At 42.9% G+C, this 23,318-nt stretch overlaps 1 protein-coding gene across 1 annotated transcript in view; it reads right to left on the bottom strand.

The window, feature by feature from the left end:
• Positions 1 to 9,842: 9,842 nt before the first annotated feature.
• LOC119955521 (neuronal calcium sensor 1) overlaps positions 9,843 to 23,318 on the bottom strand; it is a 138,100-nt gene continuing 124,624 nt past the window's right edge. Inside the window, exons 4-9 of the mRNA XM_038781792.1 lie at positions 21,406 to 21,544; positions 18,270 to 18,348; positions 16,911 to 16,999; positions 14,660 to 14,737; positions 13,862 to 13,985; positions 9,843 to 11,970 (exon numbers count right to left, since the gene is read on the bottom strand). Of these exons, the coding sequence (XP_038637720.1) occupies positions 13,887 to 13,985; positions 14,660 to 14,737; positions 16,911 to 16,999; positions 18,270 to 18,348; positions 21,406 to 21,544 (484 nt within the window). The 3' untranslated portion in view covers positions 9,843 to 11,970; positions 13,862 to 13,886. The remainder of the gene's footprint in view (positions 11,971 to 13,861; positions 13,986 to 14,659; positions 14,738 to 16,910; positions 17,000 to 18,269; positions 18,349 to 21,405; positions 21,545 to 23,318) is intronic.

Genomic DNA, 23,318 nt, shown 5'->3' with positions numbered 1-23,318 from the left:
TAATACAGAGGAATAAATCACATCAATATCCTGATTCTTGTGGTACTTCAACAAGTTTTTGTTTGGAATGGGCACAAACAGTTTGGTAAACTAGTTCTTTCTTAAATCAGTTTTCAGCAATGGCGTCACCTCACAATGTCAGTGACACGATCAACATCCTGGGGGTTACCATTGATCAGAAACTGACTTGGACGAGCTGCATTAATACTGTGGCTACAAGGGCAGGTCAAAAGCTAGGAATCCTATGGCGAATAACTCACCTCCTGACTCCCCAAAGCCGGTCCACCATCTCCAAAGCACAAGTCAGGAGTGTCATGGAATATTTTCCACTTGCCTGGGTGAGTGCAGCTCCAACAACACTCAAGAAACTCAACACCAGAGGACAAAACAGCCCTACTTGATTGCTCCTCCTTCCACAAATGTTCAAACCCTCCATCACCGACAAACAGTGGCAGCAAAAATATGTTTCTGGAACATACCTCCTCATTCACCTGAGGAAGGAGCAGTGCTCTGAAAGCTAGTGATTTGAAACAAGCCTGTTGGACTTTAACCTGGTGTTGTAAGACTTCTTACTGGAAGGACAAGAGTGTAGATACCTAGGAACCCCACCACCTGAAGTTCCTCTCCAAGTAACTCACCACCCAGACTTGGAAATATATCACCGTTCCTTCGCTGTCGCTGGGACAAAATCCTGGAACTCCTTCCCTAACAGCACTGTGGGTGTACCTACACCTCAGGGTCTGCAGCGGTTCAAGAAGGCAACTCACCACCACCTTCTCAAGGGATGGGCAGTAAATGCTGGCCTAACCAGCAACGCCCACATCCCGTAAATGAATTAAAAAAAAAAATAAAATTAAACGATCGGAGTGGAGGCACCACTGGTTTGCAAAACTAGAATTTTCTGAAGGAGGATTATTTGGTGAAACACTTAAACCCAAAGCATATTGAAGTTGTAAGACGTGTTAACAGGGATGGTATTTAAAGTGGCCGTGTGAATGGATTGGATAAGTTTTTGGGGAGTGAAGGGATTCAGGGAAATATAATTAGAAGATGGGCGAGCGAAAATTGAACGAGCAAAAAGGGATGAACTTGCCTTTTCCTGCCCCCGAAAATGTCTTATGCTCTTGCAAAGTGAATCTGTGCTCGATTTCACCATGTGTTTTTGGGGAATATTACACACTGTAAACATTTCTAATGAAGTGCAGGACATGATTCTGGATTCAGTGTTGCCCCAGATGAAGCATTATCTGGATTAGCGAGTGCTCATCAGTGATAGCTGCTCAGACATCACTAAGTGCAAAGGAAATCTTTTTAAGATGCTAATCAGCTTAAAATAATATCTGGCATCTCCGCTAACCAAAAAAAGGTTAATCGTTTGCAGTTGGTTCCTCCGATATTTTACTGAAACCATTAATGTCACACAGCTGGGAAGAGATATCCGGGATGGCGAGATTTCAATTCACACCCCCCCCCCCCAAAAAACAGCAGCTTATGTTGACACCACCAAGGAAGGAAATTATATATATTTATTTTTTTATAATTTTAGAATACCCAATTAAATTTTTCCAATTAAGGGGCAATTTAGCGTGGCCAATCCACCTAGCCTGCACATCTTTGGGTTGTGGGGGCGAAACCCACGCAGACACGGGGAGAATGTGCAAACTCCACACGGACAGTGACCCAGAGCCGGGATCGAACCTGGGACCTCGGCGCCGTGAGGCTGCAGGGCTAACCCACTGCGCCACCGTGCTGCCCAGGAAGTAAATTATATTTAAAGAAATTGGGAAATCAAATGCGTACCATTCACCAGTGACGCAATGAAATCTTAGTGAGCATCACACAAATTTGTTCTGATAAAAAGGGATGAAATACATTTAAGGTCACAGGTTTACATGCTCCCACAAACATTTACCCTGCGGCGTATCAGAATCTGGACCCACAATTTCAATAATCAAAACCTTCAATAATTTTAACATTTCAACAAACTTCTTGGGGAGCTAGTTTTAGCCATTGTCTGATCCAGTCCGATGTTGAGCTGGTAAATTTGGACCAGCAAAGATTGCACTAACAAGGTAGCTGTAACTGTATTATTACAAACTGGGAAGCCGGCCCTCAACCTCGCCCTCTCTCCAAGATGTCCTTAGCATATCCCGCTATCTTACCACACTCACTCGCGAATCCCCACCTAAATGATTTAATTTCTGACAAAGAACTCAGTCTGGCCACCACAATGCAAAAGCATAACTCAAATGCGGCATGGTAGCACAGTGGTTAGCACTGTTGCTTCACAGCACCAGGGTCACAGGCTCGATTCCTGGCTTGGGCAACTGTCTGTGCGGAGTCTGCACGTTCTCCCCGTCTCTGCGTGGGTTTTCTCCGGGTGCTCCGTTTTCCTCCCACAAGACCCGAAAGAACGTGCTGTTAGATAATTTGGACATTCTGAATTCTCCCTCTGTGTACCCGAACAGGCGCCGGAATGTGGCGACTAGAGGCTTTTCACAGTAACTTCATTGCAGTGTTAATGTAAGCCTACTTGTGACAATAAAGATTATTATTATTACGCGCGGTGATGTCATTCCAACATCTGGAGGAAGCTGGGAGAACCATGGAGTCAAAGCCCTATTAGGAATGGCATTATCACACTTACATTGAACCGCAGTAGACTGGACTTCTTCTCTTTGACCCCAGCTGACATTGGATAAACAAGGTATGGACTCTGCAGGGTGTACCCCTCACTCACTTACTTGTCAAGACTTTAAAATGTGGATTGTAGATGCAGAAGGAACTTGAGGTGAAGGAACAAAGGGGTTGGGGAAAGCACAGTCAAAATAAAACTTCAAACTCCAACAATAGTGAATTTAAATTTGGGACCGGGATACAAAAACCTGAGTGACTACTGACATTATGGTAGGATTTGCATTATTGCTGGTGGGCAATTTAAGGTTGGGTTATAGTGGCTCGGGCTTGATATGTCAGCGAATAGGGCTGTAAATGATAAACGGCAACCGCTCGGCATGTCCCAGTGAATTCTCCAACAAAACACACTTGTGCAGTTCGACAGGAATGAATTGTTCATCACTTGTTGTGCTCCACAATGGAATGACCAATTTTCCATCCAGCCTGGTAAACTGCCAATCCAAAAGACCAGAGGTTCAAATTGCAGTTGATTGTTAATCAACTTGTCTCTCTGGTTGTCTCTTTCTTGGGTTTGTGTCAATATTTGTCTGATTATTTTCCTGTGAAGTATCTTGGCAGGTTTCACCACATTGTAGGTGCCATAAAAACGCGAGTTGTTGTTGCCAAGTGCCTCTGACAAATTGGCGCATGATGACAAAAACTGAAGTGGTCCAACGGTACCATCAATAGTTCCATTGGGGTCGTCATTCTTGGCCGGCTCATAAGCAGACTGATCGGTTACAGAGTTACAATGCCATTTCCATTCATACAGCTGCAACCAGTCATAGTGTAGACACTGTCTTATTAGAGGAGCATTGGCGGCAAAAGGCACCCCTGTTCCCTGTGACTGTGAGGGAAGCGGTGGAAATACACACACACAAAAAATATAAAACTACCAGATACTTGTGATCACTCCTCCAAGATTTTATTGATCTTATTCTGACCAAATATTGCTGCATAACCAGTACTTCACGTATCACATGCTATACATTGCTCACACAAATTCAGAGCTGAAACAGGCAAGACATAACTGGGACATGCAGTCGTACCGGACGAATAGAACTCGGCAACGTTAATGCGGATGGATTCTGGGTTGCTTTTGGTCTATGGAACCAGAGTCTCCATTCGGTTTGGCCCATGATATGAGCAGGAAGCAGAAAGTGGACAGTTACACACACATGCTTCCCTCAGGCAACAAAAGGGAAAACTTGTCTTTTTTTCAAAGGGATGGGCATGATTTTTTCTGCGCATGATGTGTGTAGCATTTTCTTTCCTCCTCTCTTGTACAAATTTAAACTCTGAACTGGGGCAGGACTCCCCAAGTATCAGCAGCCCTCCATGATGGATAGATGGTCATCCTTCACAATTGCCAGTGGACTGTCCTACCACAGGTGTTATCCCAGGCACATCCTTTCCGTGAGCAGTCACTTGACTGTGATGGGGGAACCCTGTCTGATTCAAGGAATTCCAAATGCTGGCCCACTTAAAAATCAACCAACTGAGCACCGGCAAAGATCAAATCTGGGCCATTTTGGTCCGAGTGCAACACTGAATCACAGAATACCACTGAGCATTGGTTGCAATCCCACTCGTTTGGGCTCTTACAGGCGAAAAGCAGTTAATGGTGACTTCAGCGTGAATGCAGGATCAATGTATTGTAAATAAGTCAGACAACCCAAATCAAATAATGCTGCATTAAGTATTTTTACTCTGCCTTAGCACCAGAGAGGAGCAGCTATTGTGATGAACAGACACAGTTCTGGCCTTATTACTGACAAAACACCAAGGCTGGAACAGGAAGGAGATGGCAAAGCTGAAAGTTTTGACAATTGTTCGGTTAACAAATGAGGAAGAAGCAGTTTTGTGCTGGGCACCGTGCTTTATGAAACCACCGATCACAAAACTACCTGTGCCCAGGATGAGGTGCCACTAGTTAAACTCACACCAAAATTTAACGCGAGGATACCTACATTTTGCAAACCTAAAGAGTTTCAAAGATGTCTTCTTGGGTTCACACTGTGGGTAAAAGAAACATGTCAACCTTACTACCTCTTGGTCGCTGCCGAGGTTGGCGGTGCACACGAGGAACATGGCAGGAGTACAAGGGAAGGAGGGGTCGGGGAGAAGGAAGTGAAAATGATGAGATTTGACCCAAACACACCGATCAGCTCACGAAGCACAGTTCAATACTGACTTGCTGCTTAGAAGTGTCAGCTTAAAGTGTGCTCGCTCGCAAGACCACAGCACAGAGAAGTTGCAAGCAGCAGCAACAAGTTCATTGATTGCTTATGCCAGATAGCCCCAGAGAACATTGGGAGGGGGGGGGGGGAAATCTGTCTCGACATTTGGATCAGCGTGCCTAAATATATATATAGATGGATAGCAAGATGCCGTCCAGGCCTAAAAATCCTTTGGTTCCAAGATTTCAATTTTGACCAAACGGGAGCTTGGAAACTAATCAAGTCTGAAGTGCTTACTTTATTTTCTTTAATAGGGGAGCAACACACAGCATTAGCTGGAGCAAAAGTGGTCTTCTGGTCCAATGTGGATGATTCAAAAAGAGTCAGAAGAACTATCCTAACTTATTCCATAACCGGTTTAGGGTTTCACCTGGTTTTTCATGGCTTTTGGGTTGGGTGCGGACTAAGTGAATATACTGTGATGCCCAAGGCATTGCGGTTGCATGGGTCAAACTCAATAACCATTGGCTGTTTCCCCCTGTGTTACTGTGGTGGGTAAATGCATCGTTCTGCAGCGTAAAAACGGGCAAACTGGTCTTTGGCTGTTACGGCTGAAGAAAATCATGCAGCGTGCAAAATGGGCTGGCAATACACTACTGGCCGAGGCCAGTTCCCCACCCCCTCCCATTTTGCCTCTTATTTTGGAAACTAATCCTTGATTCTCCAGCTGGCAGGCTGGCTGGTCATGCAAAGGGCATCACAGCAGGTAGCCTGACCTCTTACTACAGCATCTTTCATGTGTGAAATGTGTTCGGTGTGTCCTGCCAAACTGAATATATATACAAGACAGGCACAATCCATGTCAACGTCCAACACAATCGTCACAAACGCAGAGTGGATTCACTGGCTCCAGCTGGGGGAGTGCATAAATGGAGTGTTGGATGAGATAGGTTTATTTAGTTTTTAGTTTGGCAAAAAGATTTAAAAGAAAAACCTTCATTCACTCTGCTTGAATTGTACTTCATTATGGAGCAAAAAGAAAACTCATTTTGGGAGCTGTGTCCATCATGAACAACAGTGCAAAGGGTTTCAGCCATTTTACACTGGTTCAAACTGGCCCATCGCTAATTTAGCATGGGGACCATTAAAAAAAAAATCTAGTGTTCAATTCTGTTTCCCCCCAATTAGGGGCAATTTTAGTTTGGCTGTGGGGGCGAGACCCACGCCAACACGGGGAGAATGTGCAAACTCCACACGGACAGTGACCCAGGGCCGGGATCGAACCCCCGTCTTTGGCGCCCATAGGCAGCAGTACTAACAACCGTGCTGCCCCTGCATGGGGATCATTTACAGTTCTTAAAGCCAACAACCTGAAAAGCAGGCAGAGCACCAGGTTACATAGTATTTACAGTGCAGGAGGCCATTCAGCCCATCAAGTCTGCACTGGCCCTTGGAAAGAGCACCCTACCTAAGCCCACACCTTCACCCTATCCCCACACCTCCCTATCCCCGTAACCCCACCTAACCTTGCTTTTGGACAAGGGCAATTTATCATGGCCAATCCACCTAACCTGCACATTTTTAGACTGTGGGAGGAAACCGGAGCACCCGGAGGAAACCCACGCAGACACGGGTAGAACGTGCAGACTCTGCACAGACAGTGACCCAAGCCGGGAATCGAACCTGGGACCCTGGAGCTGTGAAACAACTGTGCTAACCACTGTGCTACCGTGTTGCCCAGTTTTACATCTTTACAACTGGAAGAAAAATACCTCCCATAAATGGCTACGGCAAAAGTAAAAATGAAGATCAGGGTGTCAATTAATTATTTAAAGACAGTCCTATTTTCAGGGTCCAACCGATGTTAAAAATCTCACCCCAAGCTAACTTCTGTAGACCGGATCCTATTGTGAAGCAGTACTGAGGGATGAGATGATTGTGAGGCAAAACACAATAAAATAAACCAAAAGAAATCCACTGATTGCGAGGACTAACCTTTCCATTTGATATAATCGCTTACATATTTTTCGATCATATTTTTTTCAAGTGCCCATCCAATTTCCTTTCAAAATCACTGATCGTCTCCCCTTCCACTTTCCTTGTTACCAACAGCTGTGTAAAAAAAGTCCCTCCTTCCATATCCCCCTGCCTTCTTTGCCCAAATCCAGACCCCAACCAGTAACAGAATTAGCAAAAGCAAAAGCTTCACTACCATGAGAAAAAATCTTGGAAAGAGCACCCTACCCAAGGTCAACACCTCCACCCTATCCCCATAACCCAGTAACCCCACCCAACACGAAGGGCAATTTTGAACACTAAGGGCAATTTATCATGGCCAATCCACCTAACCTACACATCTTTGGACTGTGGGAGGAAACCGGAGCACCCGGAGGAAACCCACGCACACACGGGGAGGATGTGCAGACTCCACACAGACAGTGACCCAAGCCGGAATCGAACCTGGGACCCTAGAGCTGTGAAGCAATTGTGCTTTCCACAATGCTACCGTGCTGCTCATGCATGTAGTCTTTGAGAATATTAGCTGGAAATGCAAACTACAGCAAAGAAAAAATGAAATTCTTGCTGCTTTCATCAAATGGAGATGTTCAACTGGCATCACACAATCACTGGGGGGGGGGGGGGGGGGGGGTTTAAACTGACACCTGGAAACCCAAGATTACATTACAGCCTCAAAAATCACCCTGGCCAGTCATTTACTGTTTACCATCCTGATGCTCTGTGTCTGAGACTTATGGGGGAGGGGAAATTCTATCGGATTTCTTTGCCGCCAACAGTGTGAATGGGCTGCCATTGTGCTCCTCATAGATGATGCTGTTTCCACAAATAGGTCAATGACTGCAGCAACGTCACCTCCATGGAAGATTCGGAATACTCTCCACCATTTACACACTACCAGTTTTATCTAACATAGGTCTATCAAAATAGCTTTTCTTTTAAATCACGGAAATAACTGGTAGTTATAAAGTCCCTTTCACCTGCTCGAGACTTCCCAAACCACTTCACAGTCACTTACTGACTTTTTGAGAGATAGTCACCATGATTATTAAAACAAACGCAGCGGTCAATTTGAAGATGCTTCTTGAGGGAGTGGTCAGGATATTAAGAGAACTCCCTGCAAATAATGCCGGGGGATCTTTTCTATCCGCCTATATGTGCGCACAGAGGCTTCAACAAGTCACCTGAAAGTTGGGACTGCCAACAAGGCAGCACTCCTTTGGAACTGCATTTGGTGAGGACAGGTTATGCCTTGAATACGTGCTTTAGGTGAGCATGTGAGCGAGAGTCTGAGCCGAATTGACAATTGGAGAAATTGCAACGGAAAATATGCCATAATTAATTGTTGGGAGTCAGATGACTTGGCAATTTGTAAGATTATGAAAATCACTCAGGTGCGATAAATATAAGAAATTGTCATGCTTTGTATTTTTACAGCAATATTACTAAATCTTAGCTTAAAATGCTTACAGGCAGTATGTCTGCTAGAGCTGTGATTAAAAGTGAGATGTCAGTGATTTTTGCAGGTGAAGTGTTTTGCTAATAGATATTAAAAGCCATTTTGCCTGTTTGCAGATAGAGAGCTAATGTAATGCCATAACAGTTTTTGCTTGGCTAAACAAATCAAGGCACATCTTGCAACAAGAGACAAAAGAATGCTTTAAGTGCAGCTGGTGTAGCTAATGGCAGGGGCCAGGTCGTCTGGAGAAAGGAGATACTTCCAGGGCTCTAAGCTGAGCATTTCAGATTGGTCCTAAAATAAAAGGTTGCGCTCTCTAATAACTCTGCACCAAGATAAGCAAGTAAAGTCCAGTTTTTTTACGCTTTTGGCTTTGAATTATATGGGTTTTCCTAATTGGAATGTAGAGGCAGGTTTCAGAAAGCAATTTAAGATGCTGTAGCTGCTAAATATAAAACGATTTATTTGTTGCTAATGTGTTTAATTCTGTGTTCAAAGTAAAACCTGTTTTAATATAAAAGCCGTCTACTGGTCAGTGTTATATCACTCCTGTGGTCCAGTAACATTTCCTCACTATTTTACCAAATGCAATAACTGGGTTCTAATCCAGAATCTTAACCAAAGTTGGGGTTCTGGTATGGACCAGGATATTTATATTTTGTATATTTTGGAGGGTGGATGGTTAAGGGGAGACAATATAATAGCTTTTAGACTCAGAATCAGTCATTACAGCACTGACATTTGGCCCATTGAGTCCATGCCGACCTTCTGTAGGTAAATCTGGCAAGTTCCATGCTCCACTCTATCCCCAGAACCCTGCAGGTTTATTTCCACAAAGTGCTCATCCAATTTCCTTTTGAAATCATTTCCACTTCCTTACGCCCATGCGATTCACCCCAACTGATCTTTTGGACGAGGCCAATCTCATTCATCCAAGTCCAGTGTCTTTAAAACTGGAGCAGTACTTGCAACTCTTGAAAATTGGCCATTGAATGAGAAGAGCATAACAGGCCTGCTTCCCTTCTGGCTAGACAGCTGGTTCGTGATGCAGAGCGAGGCCAACAGCACAGGTTCAATTCTCAACCTTGCTCCTCGCCTGAGGTGTGGTGACCCTCAGGTTAAATCAGCACCAGTCAACTCTCTCTCAAAAAGCGAGAGAACAGCCTATGGCCCTCTGGGACTGTGGCGACTTTCATTACACCATCATTTCAATTCAAAGCCTTCCTCCATTCTAGGTTTACCAACTCTGGGTGCACACATTCCGAAAGCTATCATGACCTCTGACAGCCCAGCCATGTCACACAGTTTTTATTTCCAATAATTTATTTTATAACTACCAAATGAAAATGTTCAAATAAAATCAAATATCTTGATGGCCCAATGATTTTTCTGCAAGGCTGCTTGCACTAGAATTCATGAAATTATTCTGAAGGAGCTTAAAACAACTCTGGAGGCTTGGCAATCCTACCCCATCCGCTTGCTTTTCATAATGAGATAACTAAAGCAGGTTAGAAGGTTATCAGCTGTTTAATTCTACACATGCACTGCTTGTCAAACATGCACAGCAGTTGCAAATAGCAAGAGATAAAGCAGAAAGGTACAGAGAAGATCCAGACAAAAACAGGGAATGTGTGCCACTGAAAATGGGAATAACACACTAAATGAAAAAGTGAGAGAAAAAATGTATTGAAAGATAACCCTCAAACGTTTACCATGGACAAAGAACAGAAGCAAGAAAGGTAAGAAAACGGATGAGACAAATTACGATGAGAGCAAAAATAAAAATGCTGTGGCTTAAAGTTTAGGATTGGGTAAATAGTAAGAGGGAGAGAGGGACAAGGAGGAGACAGTCCAGCAGAGAGACGAGGCGTTAACACTTTTAAAAATGCTTCCTCTGGGCCTGCCAAAAGCAAGAATGCATGACATGCAGCAAGAGCTGTCCGTTGCATTTTAGAACTGGACTTGCCTGGATTGCTGGAATTTGCAATCATGTGTTAAGTGAGCATTGTGAATTACAGCATGGAACCAAACAACATGGCATTAGCAAAGCAATTTAAAAATATCAAAAATATAACAAGTAACACTCTGCATTGTAAACCACAAAATATCACTTCATGCAGCAGTTAGAATCACATTTCTATTTTTTTTAATTTTAAAATATTAAATGCAATAACAAAAACCAAATGAAAGGGTAAAAAAACCCCTCCAAAACAAACGGTGCACTGTAAAGGGAGTACATTAAATGCATCAATCTAGGTTTTAGAGCATTTCTAGAATTTTGAAAGGACCAGTAATTCTATATTGATAATGCTCTGTGCATATTCAAGTCAATTATGTCCAACTCAGGACTGTTAACAACAATGCAAATTGCAAATAGTTACTCCCTTACTGCACGTGTGCTGCCAGTACGTAGGATTTCCTTAACTATTGATACCAACAGGACATTCATTATTTCACAGATTGGGAAAAAATGGAATTCAAGAATGAGCACCTTATGTGCAATGTGCAAAAAAAAAGTGATGGCGGAGGGGTTGGTGTAGCCATGGGTGTGACTCACAGGTCCTGGCTCGTGTGCGTAGCACTGTGCCGCTCATTCACATACTAGAGGAAAATTAATTCTGGACCATGATGAATTAAAATCTCATAAACGATGCAGTTCAGATCAGCTACAATCTCTTTGCAGTAGGAGCATCCATGATTATGTTACGTGCCATCTCGATTGGACCATGGTCAGCTCAATACAGGGCATTCTTCTGCTGACCAAGAAAAAAAATAAAATGATGAGAACCCCAACTGTATAAAGTAGATAAAGCAACAGGCAAGCGTGTATTGCGAGGGCACAAGATTAAACAATAAACAGCTTTAATCCCGGCTTGCGTATGTACCAGAATCTTTTGTTGTATTATTGCCCTATAATGCATTCCCATTTGCGCATTATCTTACGTCAAAATAATCTGTGAGAAGACATTAAATCGAGAAACTATTGCAACTTGGAAACCATTTGCAATGATAGGTGATTGAGTCAGTTATGGTACAACATTTTGATATCCACAATACCTTCAAGTCTGACTTAATGGTTGCAAGGTACAGGTACAATTTTGAAAGCTAACCTTTTCTTTGCCTCAAAATAAAAGACAAGACAAGAACACAATGCAATTTCATGATTAAATAAATAAATATACATGATAAACCACTTTTCACTTAAAAGCACGAAACACGCACAAAATCCTCACTTTGCAGAACTTCGCCGTTAACATTTTCTGACAGTACAAGGTTTCTTTTGTTTTGTTTGTTTAAAACGCTAATCGCGGCGACCAGAGCAGCCAAACCAAAATAATTCACAGCCAGAGCAATTTAATTCAGTCTAAAATCGTATAAAAGGCAAATATCAATGCTCCTTTCCAAGTCTTTCCAAAAACAAAACTGAGGCGTGTGTCTACTGCAGAGTTCTCAAGTCTAAATAAAAATATTTTGGGCTCTTAAGCTGAGATTGGCAAATGGAGACAAGCAAAAGAGCTCAGCTTGCACCCCACCCCGTGCACTCCTGTTCACATCTGGGTGAAGGTGAGCGGCTGCTGGACCATCAAGCTTCTGCACAGAACCGTTCAAATGGCACCAAAATGGTTCATCCTTGAGCCTCTGGAAAGGAAATGGATAAGTGGTTAGTGGATAGAACCACAACAGTCAGTCTTTCAGGCAATTATTTACAGGATAACTGGTGCCACCCTACAATCTCTCTTTCCGTGTTGATGTTGTCTGATGTTCTACAGATCCTGGGTTCAATTCCTAGTCTGCACTCAGTTAATTGATCTTACCCAAGGCCACAGCGAGCCTCTGCGTTCAGGAGGGGAAAAAAATCAGTTACGCTTTTTGCTTTGACTGTAATCCAGTAGCTCCTGCTGGAAGGTACAGGCATCTAAGCAGCACAGGATCAGAATGAAGTATAACCCCTCTAACCATCACCCAAACACTCACTACCCAAGATATATGTTTTAAATGTCTAAATCTGGGTTCTGAACATAAACTCTCTTTAAAAAATGCCTGGGAGGATTTTATTATTTGTTTGACAAAAAATAAATTTCAGTAGCCCACCATAACTGCCTGCCAGCAAATGGAATCACAGTCTCTAAGGTCAACAATGAAGGGAGGTGGTCAAAAGTATACATCAAAAATCTTTATTATGTGCAAGTATAGAATGTGCTTTTGATTTTTCACTTGCAATACATCCATAAGGCCCTCCCTGTTAGATCCTCCCGACACGACTGGGGTGTCATCCCATCCGTCATTGCCCTCGAGGTGACTGTGGTGGGGAAGGTTGCCCACCTTCTCGTGGAATGTACCTTAGCAGAGAAAGTCTGGAGAGAGCTAAGGTGGTTTTGGCGAGGTACTTCCCGAGCAGTTCAGAGACGCAGGACTCTGAGCTCTACGGGCTGTTCCCAGGGACGCAGACCGAAGCAAACTGCAGCTGATGCTGGGGGAGGATCATTAATAACTCGGTGAAAGATGTTCTTTGGTCTGCCCCGAGATTCGTTGGTCTATCATCGCAAAAACCTGTCCCTGACCGAGTGTTGCAGAGTGTCATATTCCAAAGCTCAGGACTACGAGCTGAGGGACACACTGAAGCTTGGGGTAGTTGCCGCGGAGGCTCAATGGGGGAAGGTCGCTGTCTAAGGCCTTTGAATCATAGCATACCCAGTGTAAGGGATCAGGCTGAGTGACTCACATTGAATGTATAAGGTGAATATTACATGCATCACAATTGTGTTGAAGCACCTCAAGAGTGCAATTTGGTCTCGGTAGACAACTTAAATACCGTTGCACCATTTATAATGACCATTTTGAAATGTCTGTAATTTTTTTTGACTGTATTGAAGCACCTCAGAGTGCAATATGCTCTATATAGTAAACCTAAATGTTATTTGCACTTTTGATGATGACCATTTGTAATGCGTGTAACGTTCTTTCATATATTTTACAAATAACATATTTTTGCACAAAAGAAATCCTAAATCTGTACTTTTAAAAAATAAATTTAGATTACCCAATTATTTTTTCCAATTAAGGGGGCAATTTAGTGTGGCCAATCCACCTAGCCTGCACAGTTTTGGGTTGTGGGGGCGAAACCCACGCAGACACGGGGAGAATGTGCAAACTCCATACAGACAGTGACCCAGGGCCGGGATCGAACCTGGGACCTCAGCGCCGTGAGGCAGTTGTGCTAACCACTAGGCCACCGTGCTGCCCTTTAAATCTGTACTTTAAAGCACAGCAGCATACTTAGAAGGGAGATCAACAGTTCTGGTCAAGTATTTGATTTAATTGCAACTCAATGTCCAAAATAGCTCCATTTATAATGCATCCTAATGTATTAACCAACATAATGCATTATACTGGCAGTAAGGGAGAATCCTAAGATCATATCAGGAAGTGGTTCTGCGGTCACATTGAAATATACATTAAAATCTTATAGCAGTTTTATGGATGACTTTCTGCAATTTGAGGAGCCACTGCTATCACTACTGTAACTTACCATGGCACAAGGGAGGTCACAAGGACTATACTAGACCATCATATAGAGAAAGCGCTTGGACAATGGATGGATCTGCTTTCGATCCCTCTTGAAACTCCTGTAGGGTTAACTTGCCATCAGCATTCTGCAACAAAGGTAACCAGAATTACTGAACTGCCATAAATACAGGTACAACGTCAATCTCCCAGAAACCAACTAAGTGCACGGCTAAGTTTTAAATGACAAAGACACTCTGCTGGTAATTTTCAACTTTTCCATTTGGGCAGTACCTTGGCAGAATGGATGACGTAGGAAGGAACCAACAATTTTCATTCCATTCAATGGAATTAGGTACAAAGAACAGTACAGCACAGGAACAGGCACTTTGGCCCTCCAAGCCTGCGTGATCACGATGCCTGTTTAAACTAAAACCTTCTGCACTTCCGGGGTCCTTATCCCTCTATTCCCATCGTATTTATGTATTTTCTTAAATGTCGCTATTGTTGTCTGCTTCCATCATCTCCCCCAGCTGCGAGTTCCAGGCACTCCCCACCCTCTGTATAAAAGAACTTCCCTCGCACATCTCCTCTAAATTTCGCCTCTCGCACCTTAAACCTATGTCCCCTAGTAATTAACTTTTCCACCCTGGGAAAAAGCTTCTGAATATCCACTCTAGTGCAAAGAAGGCAGATTCTAAAATGGACAGGCAGCCCATTCCACCTTACAGCCCAAGCTCCAAAGTTGAAAATGACCACCTCTGTCTTTTTACATTAAGCCCGTCGCAATTTAAAATAATACAACAAAATCAAAACTTATCACCTTGTCCATCATGGCAAAAATCCTGTCCACCCGTTTCTCTGGTGTGTTCTCCTCTTCAGGAAGTTCCACTGTGTTTCCCTGAGGACCCAAAACATTTCATATTAAAAATGACAAGAACTTTAATTAACAGAAACAACTAACATTTTAAATAGCATGAGCCAAGCACAAATCAGCTGGTATCAAACCTTTCTAAATGGGCCGGGAGCCAGGAAGCTCCAGGCTGTCTCACCAACATGCCCCCCTAATGTTAATGAGCTTGGCCAGTATTACATCAGTACATAAAAGTCAAAGGGTGCTGAAATGTTAATTTACACGAACGTGAACCGTGCAAATTTATATTTGGAGGTTAGTTTGAGGGAGGGACATAATAATTGCACATCAACCTGTGGGTGAGTGGCACAATTGATAACGCGCCTGACTACGGATCAGGAGATAATTGCACATCAACAGAAGGGTGCGAGACTCAGGACTGTGATTGTACCGGCAGAGAAAGAAAAGAAAATTCCACCATTAGGAAAATGGAAGGCGTGAGGAATAAACAGACAATTTAACTTGCTATGATGAAATTAAAACACAGGCACTCTATACATATTGAGGAGTCTGGAGATCCCCCTCGAACCAAAAGACATGAGGGACGGTTGGCTGCCTTTTAATTTATCACCATTTTGTGGCTAGATAGTCCAGAGTGAAGGTTAGGGACCATTTCGCCAATTCTATGACCTTTATCGTGTACAAGTTTCTGATTTCTTGGCAGTCTCTCATTTTCACTTCAGGCCTCAGCTGGAGCCAGATTTGGTTGAACTGCTTACCCCCCTCTCGCAGGAAATTCTTGCTCAGTTTGGTGCATTTGCTAAATTACCTGGCAGCAATTTCCTTTAATTAAAATTATTGACAGCAAACGACTAGCCATTTCTCAATAACAAAATCCACTCTACATTTGATCGGTACATGCACATGCCATTCTGCTTCTCGCATCTTCCTCTACCTCCTGCTGGATCATATTCTGTGCCATTTGAAATGTAAAAACAACCTCTGTTAACCCAACAGGAACTGCAGATCCAATTTTCTACCAAATCTTATTCTGATTCTTCGCTTGTAATTACATTTTAATTTTCCTGGGGTTGGCTATAATTTCTCCACCTGAAACCTACTTTTCAGGTAATCTTTCATGCATATTGGAGTAGTCTGAGCAATAATATCAATTAGATAATTAAATCTTACTGTACAAGAACATAAGGTTCCATCAGCTACTAATTTTCTTAAACCTGAGCTTATTTTAAATTCAGTAACAATGATTACTGATCTCTCTAGAAGCGTTAAAGTCTTGGCTCTCTTTCAGTCTATGTCCAAGTTGTATGTGAACAGTTGTCATATGTCCCCCATTGCGGGTAGATGCAGTGACATGCTGAAAAGCTACTTCAATTTTTGAATGGAAACATTTACATGAGCCATAAACAATAAGCTCTGCATGCTTTCAGTTGGAGCACCAGCAAGTGGGCATTACAATAGATGCATTTTTACTTAATGCGACAAAATAAAACTCCACTTCCAATTTATCTTCCCTGGCTTAATCCAACAACTGAGTTCCACCTACCAGTTAACATTTCTGGGACTTCTACACTATTCCTGCTTCAAAAATGTGTCTTTAGTTCCTGTACATGGGCAGCATCCCTTGCAATCTGTAATCTATACCTTCTTACTCTGGTTTGACTGTTCAAGTGGCCGGTCAGAGAATGACGTAAAGTGTAACATTGCAAAGTTCTGCATGTCATGAACATTTTCTATTTTTCAAATACAAGAATGCACCTCAACACGGGGAACATAATGATAAGAACCAGGCATGAGCACACATTGGAGTTTCAAATCAGCCAGGATGCAATTCAAAGAAACAATTCCCATTCTGAGCTGTGTGCTGGAAACAATCTGCAGAACAGCATCTTGCTTATACCTGTAAAGCCCTCAGCCTGACACTTACATTCAGCACTTTAGATTTACTAAAGTAGATTCCCAAGAGTAAAGGCAAGTGCAGCCCTGGAAGTGGAAAACAAACCTTCCAATCCGGAAGGAAACAGCCAGCATTTTAAGCAATTTTAGGCAGAGTACAATTTATTTTATGTGTATATGGTTATGAAATATTGACTTAATTTTTAAAAAAAAGATACACTTCCTTCATAATCGAAAAACACACTTTTATCAAAATTAATTGCAAAATTGTCCTCCAATTTGTGTTAAGACTTTATAATTTCCTCACCACCATTTGATAAATGGCATCCACAATGTCCAGCATCTCGTTCCTGGTGATGTAGCCATCATTATCTAGATCATACAGCTTAAAAGCCCCTGAAACAACATGTTAAACATTAATGCACATTCAAAATTGATGCTCCCAGGCATTCTAGTAAGCTTCCGTAATTATGCTTATTTTAATATTTCAACTAAGGTCTGAACCAAAGCTGACATTTCCTCCAGTGCCACAACCATGTGAGGGACGATTAGACAAGAGCACATTCAAATGAGGAAGAAAAATACATAGTCATTAGGAATTCAGTAACACAATGAAAATCTGAAATGTTTATGTTAAATCCACTTAAACTGTGAAATGACACCACAGCAGATTTTCAGGTTATTTGCTAATAAATTTAGGTTGCTTATGGAGAACATTTTAAGTTGCAGAGTTGCTGGATCTGCCATTAGCTGGAGCTGTAGTTGATTTGTGATTGCCTGGGTACAATTGTAATGTAGTACTTTATTATTGCGCTAATAATCCAGAGATCTGGACTAATAAGCAAGGGAACATGAGCACAAGTCTCACAATGGTGCTTTGAGAATTTGAGTAGATTAAAATAAAATCATAAAATAAATCAATAAATCTAATAGTTCACTGTTACTGAAATCTAATGTAACTGAATCAGCCCCATATCCTTCAGGGAGGGAAAGCTGCCATCTTCACATGGGCGGCATAGTAACACAGTGGTTAGCACAGTTGCTTCACAGCGACAGGGTCCCAGGTTCAATTCCCAGCTTGGGTCACTGTGCAGTGTCTGCACGTTCTCCCCGTGTGTGCGTGGGTTTGCTCCGGGTGCTCTGCTTTCCTCCCTCAGTCCAAAGATGTGCAGGTTAGGCGAATTGGCCATGATAAATTGCCCTTTGTGTCCGAAAAAAGGTTAGGTGGGGTTACTGGGTTATGGGGATAGGGTGGAGGCGTGTGCTTAAGTAGGAAGCTCTTTCCAAGCGCTGGTGCAGACACAGTGGGCCGAATGGCCTCCTTCTGCCCTGTTAAAAAAAAAAAATTCTACGATTCACCCTGTCTGACCTCGATGTGACTCCAGTCCCACAGCAACATGGCTGACTCTTAATTGCATCAAACAGCTCTCAGGGGATCTAGGAATGAGCAATAAACGCTGAGATTAAAATTTAAAAATATCTGACACTGCAAAAGGTGGAAGAATATTCCCAAAATGTAGCATTAAATTTAAAAGCATGAAAAGCTACACATTTATTCAATTGTGCGCATACAATGAGCACTGAGAATTGAAGATGGAGATGAAGTGTGACAGAAATGGAAACAAAACAAAATGGACACAAGGCTTGAGACAACGGAGTTACTTACATCGCAGTTTTTCATCCAGAGTCCCTCTTGAAGTTACTGACAATGCTTGGATAAACTCAGAGAATTCAATCTTCCCATCCTGAAAATCCATTCAAAAAGTAATCTTCATCAATTCACTTGTCAGTACTTTGATTTTCAGCTTTGTCTCACTGGTATTGCTTTTGTCCCAGATTCAGAAGATTGAGAGTTCAGATCGTACTCCAGGACTTGGGTTTATACTCTAGGCTGGCACTGGTGCCGCCTTGTGCCGTTTTTCGAATGAAATGTTTAACTGAGATCCCGTCATCTCTCTTAAAATGGGTGTAAAAGATCACATGGCACTATTCAAAGAAGAGCAAGAGAATTCGCCCAGTGTCCTGGCCAGGGATTCTCCCTCCACTGTGAAACCAAAACAGATTCACTGGGCATTTATCTCAATGCTTGTGGCATCTCGCATTCAAGTTGGTTGCCCTGTTTCCCAAACAGATCAAGTGATAACACTTCAAAACGGAATTTGAATGTGAAGTGTTTTGGGAGGAGTGGAGGATGTAAATTGATGCTTGTACTTTTCTCTCAAGAATTTTCCAAAGACATGAGATGTCACCTGAATTTCCTGGGTCCTGGGAACGCTGAGCAGAGTGGCAGCTTGGAGGCCCAGTTGGCTGAGCTGTAGAATGGTAGATCTCAGCCTCTGAGGGAGTTGTGAACTGATGTCCAGTTGTGGTGGCGGGAATTGAAAACAAAGAAGTGAGCCACAGCTGCTCTCTTAATCAATGGAGATTTGACAGCTGTGCATGCACAGGTCCACGTGTTATGATACCGTGAGAATGAAAAGAGCTCATTTTTATTGATCATAAAAAAGTAACCCACATAAATTTCCATGTGCTGTGGGTCACTGTTAAGGAGCCCTTTGAAGTTGTAGCCTTAGCCTCGTTGATCGCCCAAAGGCGGATCCTGTTAGGATGGAGAGCGACCTCTCCACCCTGTGCCCTGGCGTGGAGGGGGGACCTGCTGGAATTCTTGACGCTTGAAAAGGTCAAATTTGAACTGAGGGGAAAGATGGAGGGGTTCTACAATTCATGGGCGTTATTCATTCTGCACTTTCGAGAATTGGATTACATCAAACATTAGGGGGGAGGTGCTGGGAGGGTTGTGGGGAGGGGCACTGTATGTGTTGATGGTGACTATGGGTGATTCCTCATTTCTTTTTGTCATTTGTTTATGTTAACATGCGGGCTAATGTTTGGGAGTTTGGTGGGAGGATAAGATCGTTGTTATTGATATGGGGATTGACATTGCATTCAATATGGATTATTGTTTACTGCTGGGTGTAAATTTGGGAGAAAATGTGAAAAGGGAGAATAAAAATATTTCTAAAAAAAAAAGAAGCCCTTTGAAGTTAACTGCGAGAATGTTTCAAAATCCCGAAGGATAATTTGAAACGCTTCTTAGAGGCGAATGTTTGTTTGGAATAATGTAAGGAACTATGTACAACCCAGTGAGGAACCAGACAAGTCATTGTATAAACAATTAATAATGAATATTTAATCAAGAAAAAATATACAAAAGACCAATTCACACTATGACTTAAGTTATATTATGTGAAGTTACCTCTTGTTCCCCAAATATATCCACGTTCCATGGACTGAGACATTCCTTTTCCCAAGCAGCACCCAAATATAGGTCAAATCCAGTTAATAGTTACCACACAATACCGCTTATGTGGCCCAAGTCTGGGAAAGCTCTTCCTGATTCAGCGAAGGCATGAAACTGTGATTTTCAGAGGAGAATATCTGTAATCTGCCGTAGCTCCAACTATTAGATAGAACGGGCCTACATGGCTCAGTTCACAGATAAAAGTAGCCTGCCTGGCTGTTGGGTGGAGAGTTAGCCTGCTTCCCCAATGAGGGTGCTGGCAGTTATATTGATCAGTCTCTTTGATATTCTTTTCTGTGTAATCTACTGTCTTCTTCAAATTCCAGGCCCACTGATCTTTGGTAAACGTTTCTGATATGGCCATTCACACCTCAATGTCTCTAAATTCCTGCTAATCTTGTTACTTTTCTGTTATTTTACTTCCATCTCAAATTCACTGTTAATCCCGTTAATTTCCCACATTCCTGACAGTGACCATGGATTTTTAAAATGATGTACTATATGATGCTGTGCCCAAAGCTAAATCTAGGAAATCTGACCTTAAGCCGTTGCTTTACTTGAAACACATTCTCTTGTACAAAAAAAGTATTCAATCACAATGACTAATCATCTCGGATTTTCTGGGGCCATCCTGTCATTTGGTCTGCTCTCCCATGTCAGGCCTTCCCAGGCTGTGTTTTATCGCTGACTACGGATATCTCAGAGCTTTTTGTTTTTGCATTCGCGTAGGCTCGGCAGGTTCTCGGTTTGTGCTCCGGGGTGGATCCAGCAAACGGCGACATCAGAATCAGGGTGCGGATGGTCTGAAGGCTTCAGCATCATCACCACCTCCTTTCCCACACATTCGGTGGCACTCCCCTCACCCCCCACATAGCCGTTGGCACCTGCACAGTGAAGTATCCCTTATTTGTTCGACCAGAGATTTGGTCCCCCTCGTCACAATCTGCGCATATCCATATAAAACCAGACCTCCATTACAACAAACATCCATTTAGCTCACTTCTAAACACCTTAATTGGCACATTAATGTTTCAGTTGACAGTCTGTTTCATACATCCATTGGCCTGTGAAGAAAAATCACCTCCTACCAATCAGAGATGCTGCTTGTAGCTTGTAAATTCTGAGGACATGCATTTTAGTTACGCTTGAAGTGTGCCAGGGCAGCACGGTGGCCTAGTGGTTAGCACAACTGCCTCACGGCGTCGAGGTCTCAGGTTCGATCCCAGCTCTGGGTCACTGTCCGTGTGGAGTTTGCACATTCTCCCAGTGTCTGTGTGGGTTTCGCCCCCACAGCCCAAAAATGTGCAGAGTAGGTGGATTGGCCACGCTAAATTGCCCCTTAATTGGAAAAAATAATTGGATAATCTAAAAAAAAAAATTTTTTTTAAAAAAGCTTGAAGTGTGCCATTATTAAAAAGTCCAATCTGCCTCTGTTATGAAACTCCAATAAAGGTACAATTATTTTACCTCAGTAGAACAAGTTGGCGAACAAAGTACTCACTTTATTTTCATCAAAGACATTGAAGACAAATGTAGCAAACTTGGTTGGGTCCCCACAGGGAAAGAATTGTTTGTAGATTTTCTGAAAGCCTGCTGCATCAAGCTGCCCACTGGGGCAGTCTTTAATGAAACCTTTATACCTGTGAGACAAAATATTAATGGAGGTTATTTCACCAGTAAACATATAAATGAATACTGCATACTTCAAATAAACATTTAATTCCAGGATTAAAGTGAAGTTGCATGTGTAAAATAGCTTTGTAAATAATTGAATCATAAATGGTTACAGCACAAGAGACGGCCATTTGGCCAGTCTGGCCTTTGTCAGCTCTCTGCAAGAGCTACACACCAATTCCACTTTTTATCTGTAGCCCTGAAAATGTTCTCTCTTCAGATAATTTTCCAATTTGCTTTTGAAAGTCTCCATTGAACGGGTCTCCACCGCACGTGCAGGCTGTACTTTCCAAACCCTAACTACTTGCTGGGTAACAAAGTCTTTCCCCATGTCACCTCTGGTTCTTTTTCCCATCACCTTGGGCTGGATTCTCCGGTCCCCCGGCCGCGTGCTTCTCATCGGCTCGCCGTTCACTGGCGCCTTTCCTGCCACTTGCCAATGGGATTTCCCATTGAAGACACCCCACTGCCAGGAAACCTGCGGGCAGGGGTGCCATACTGCCGGGAAAAGAGAATTCCAACAAGCAGAGAATTCCAGCCCTTGTGACTGTGTCCTCTGGTGCTTCAGCTTTTCCCTCTCGCTACACTGCCCAGTAGTGTTAATGCACTTTCTTGAACAATGTACAAGGTAAACAAACGTACAATCAGCAATTTGATAACTGGATGGCCCAAGGCTAAAACTGATGTGACTGCATTAAATATCTGTCCCCTTCAAATCACACCAACAAATATACAATCCAAATGATAAAATCTATCAAAGAAATCATTCTATATATTTAGTGCTGTTATGGATGAGGCCACACGGTAACTTCTCCGGAATCAGAATATCGCAAAATGAGAACATCCTTCAGGGCCATTTGATCTAACCCAGAATATAATGCCACCACCTTCCCACCACACTGTCTTTTCTTAAAGGACCGGAGTATCTTCACTTCTATTGAGTGCAAAGCACGAGACCCTGCCAATTTCGAGCAGAAAATTATCGGGTGATATTAAAATATAGGTACTACACAGTTCCAGACATGATTAAATGGCCATTAAATGTCATTCGGCCCATCAGGTCAGCACCGACCCTCCGAAAGAGCACTCTAACTAGGCCCATTCCCCCGCCCTACCTGCAACCCCATGCAGAGATAGTGGCCAATCCACTTAACCTGCACATGTTTGGACACCAAGGGGCAATTCAGCAGAGGGAACCAGAGGAAGCCCACGCAGACACGGGGAGAAAGTGCAAACTCCACATGCAGTCACCCAAGGCCAGAATCGAACCCAGGTCCCTAGCGCTGTGAGGCAGCAGTGCTAACCACTGTTTTGTTTCAGCATTTTGTTGGAATGAATTTCTACCAATAGAAATGCCCGACTGATACTGAAAACCAGAGTATGTGTATTGCTGAGAAATGTATACCTGACCCTAACACTGAACTCCAAAGAACCAACCTTCATTATTTTACCTTACAACTCAGAATAGAATCAGTATTGTACTTCCCAGTATAAAGCTAGGAAGGATGCCGGGTCGATCTACAATCTGTATCGAGTTGGCTGATCTCAGCTGTGGGGTAGGAGGGACGGTGCAAATGGCCTCCGCTTACTGCGGGTAGCAATGGGCAGGGATTTCTAGCCTGATTACTGCTGTGGGACTCCTGCTGAAAGGTGGGTGTGTCTGTGCACTCGTTGGATGCCAGAAGAAGATAGGCTGACTGGTAACATCACGATGGCCAAATTGCTGAAACCATTAATCGC

This window comes from Scyliorhinus canicula, chromosome 21, assembly GCF_902713615.1.
Source record: "Scyliorhinus canicula chromosome 21, sScyCan1.1, whole genome shotgun sequence".
Taxonomy (NCBI): Eukaryota; Metazoa; Chordata; class Chondrichthyes; order Carcharhiniformes; family Scyliorhinidae; genus Scyliorhinus; species Scyliorhinus canicula.
The sequence above is the reverse complement of the archived record's forward strand: the minus strand, read 5'-3'. Positions and strand labels throughout refer to the sequence as shown.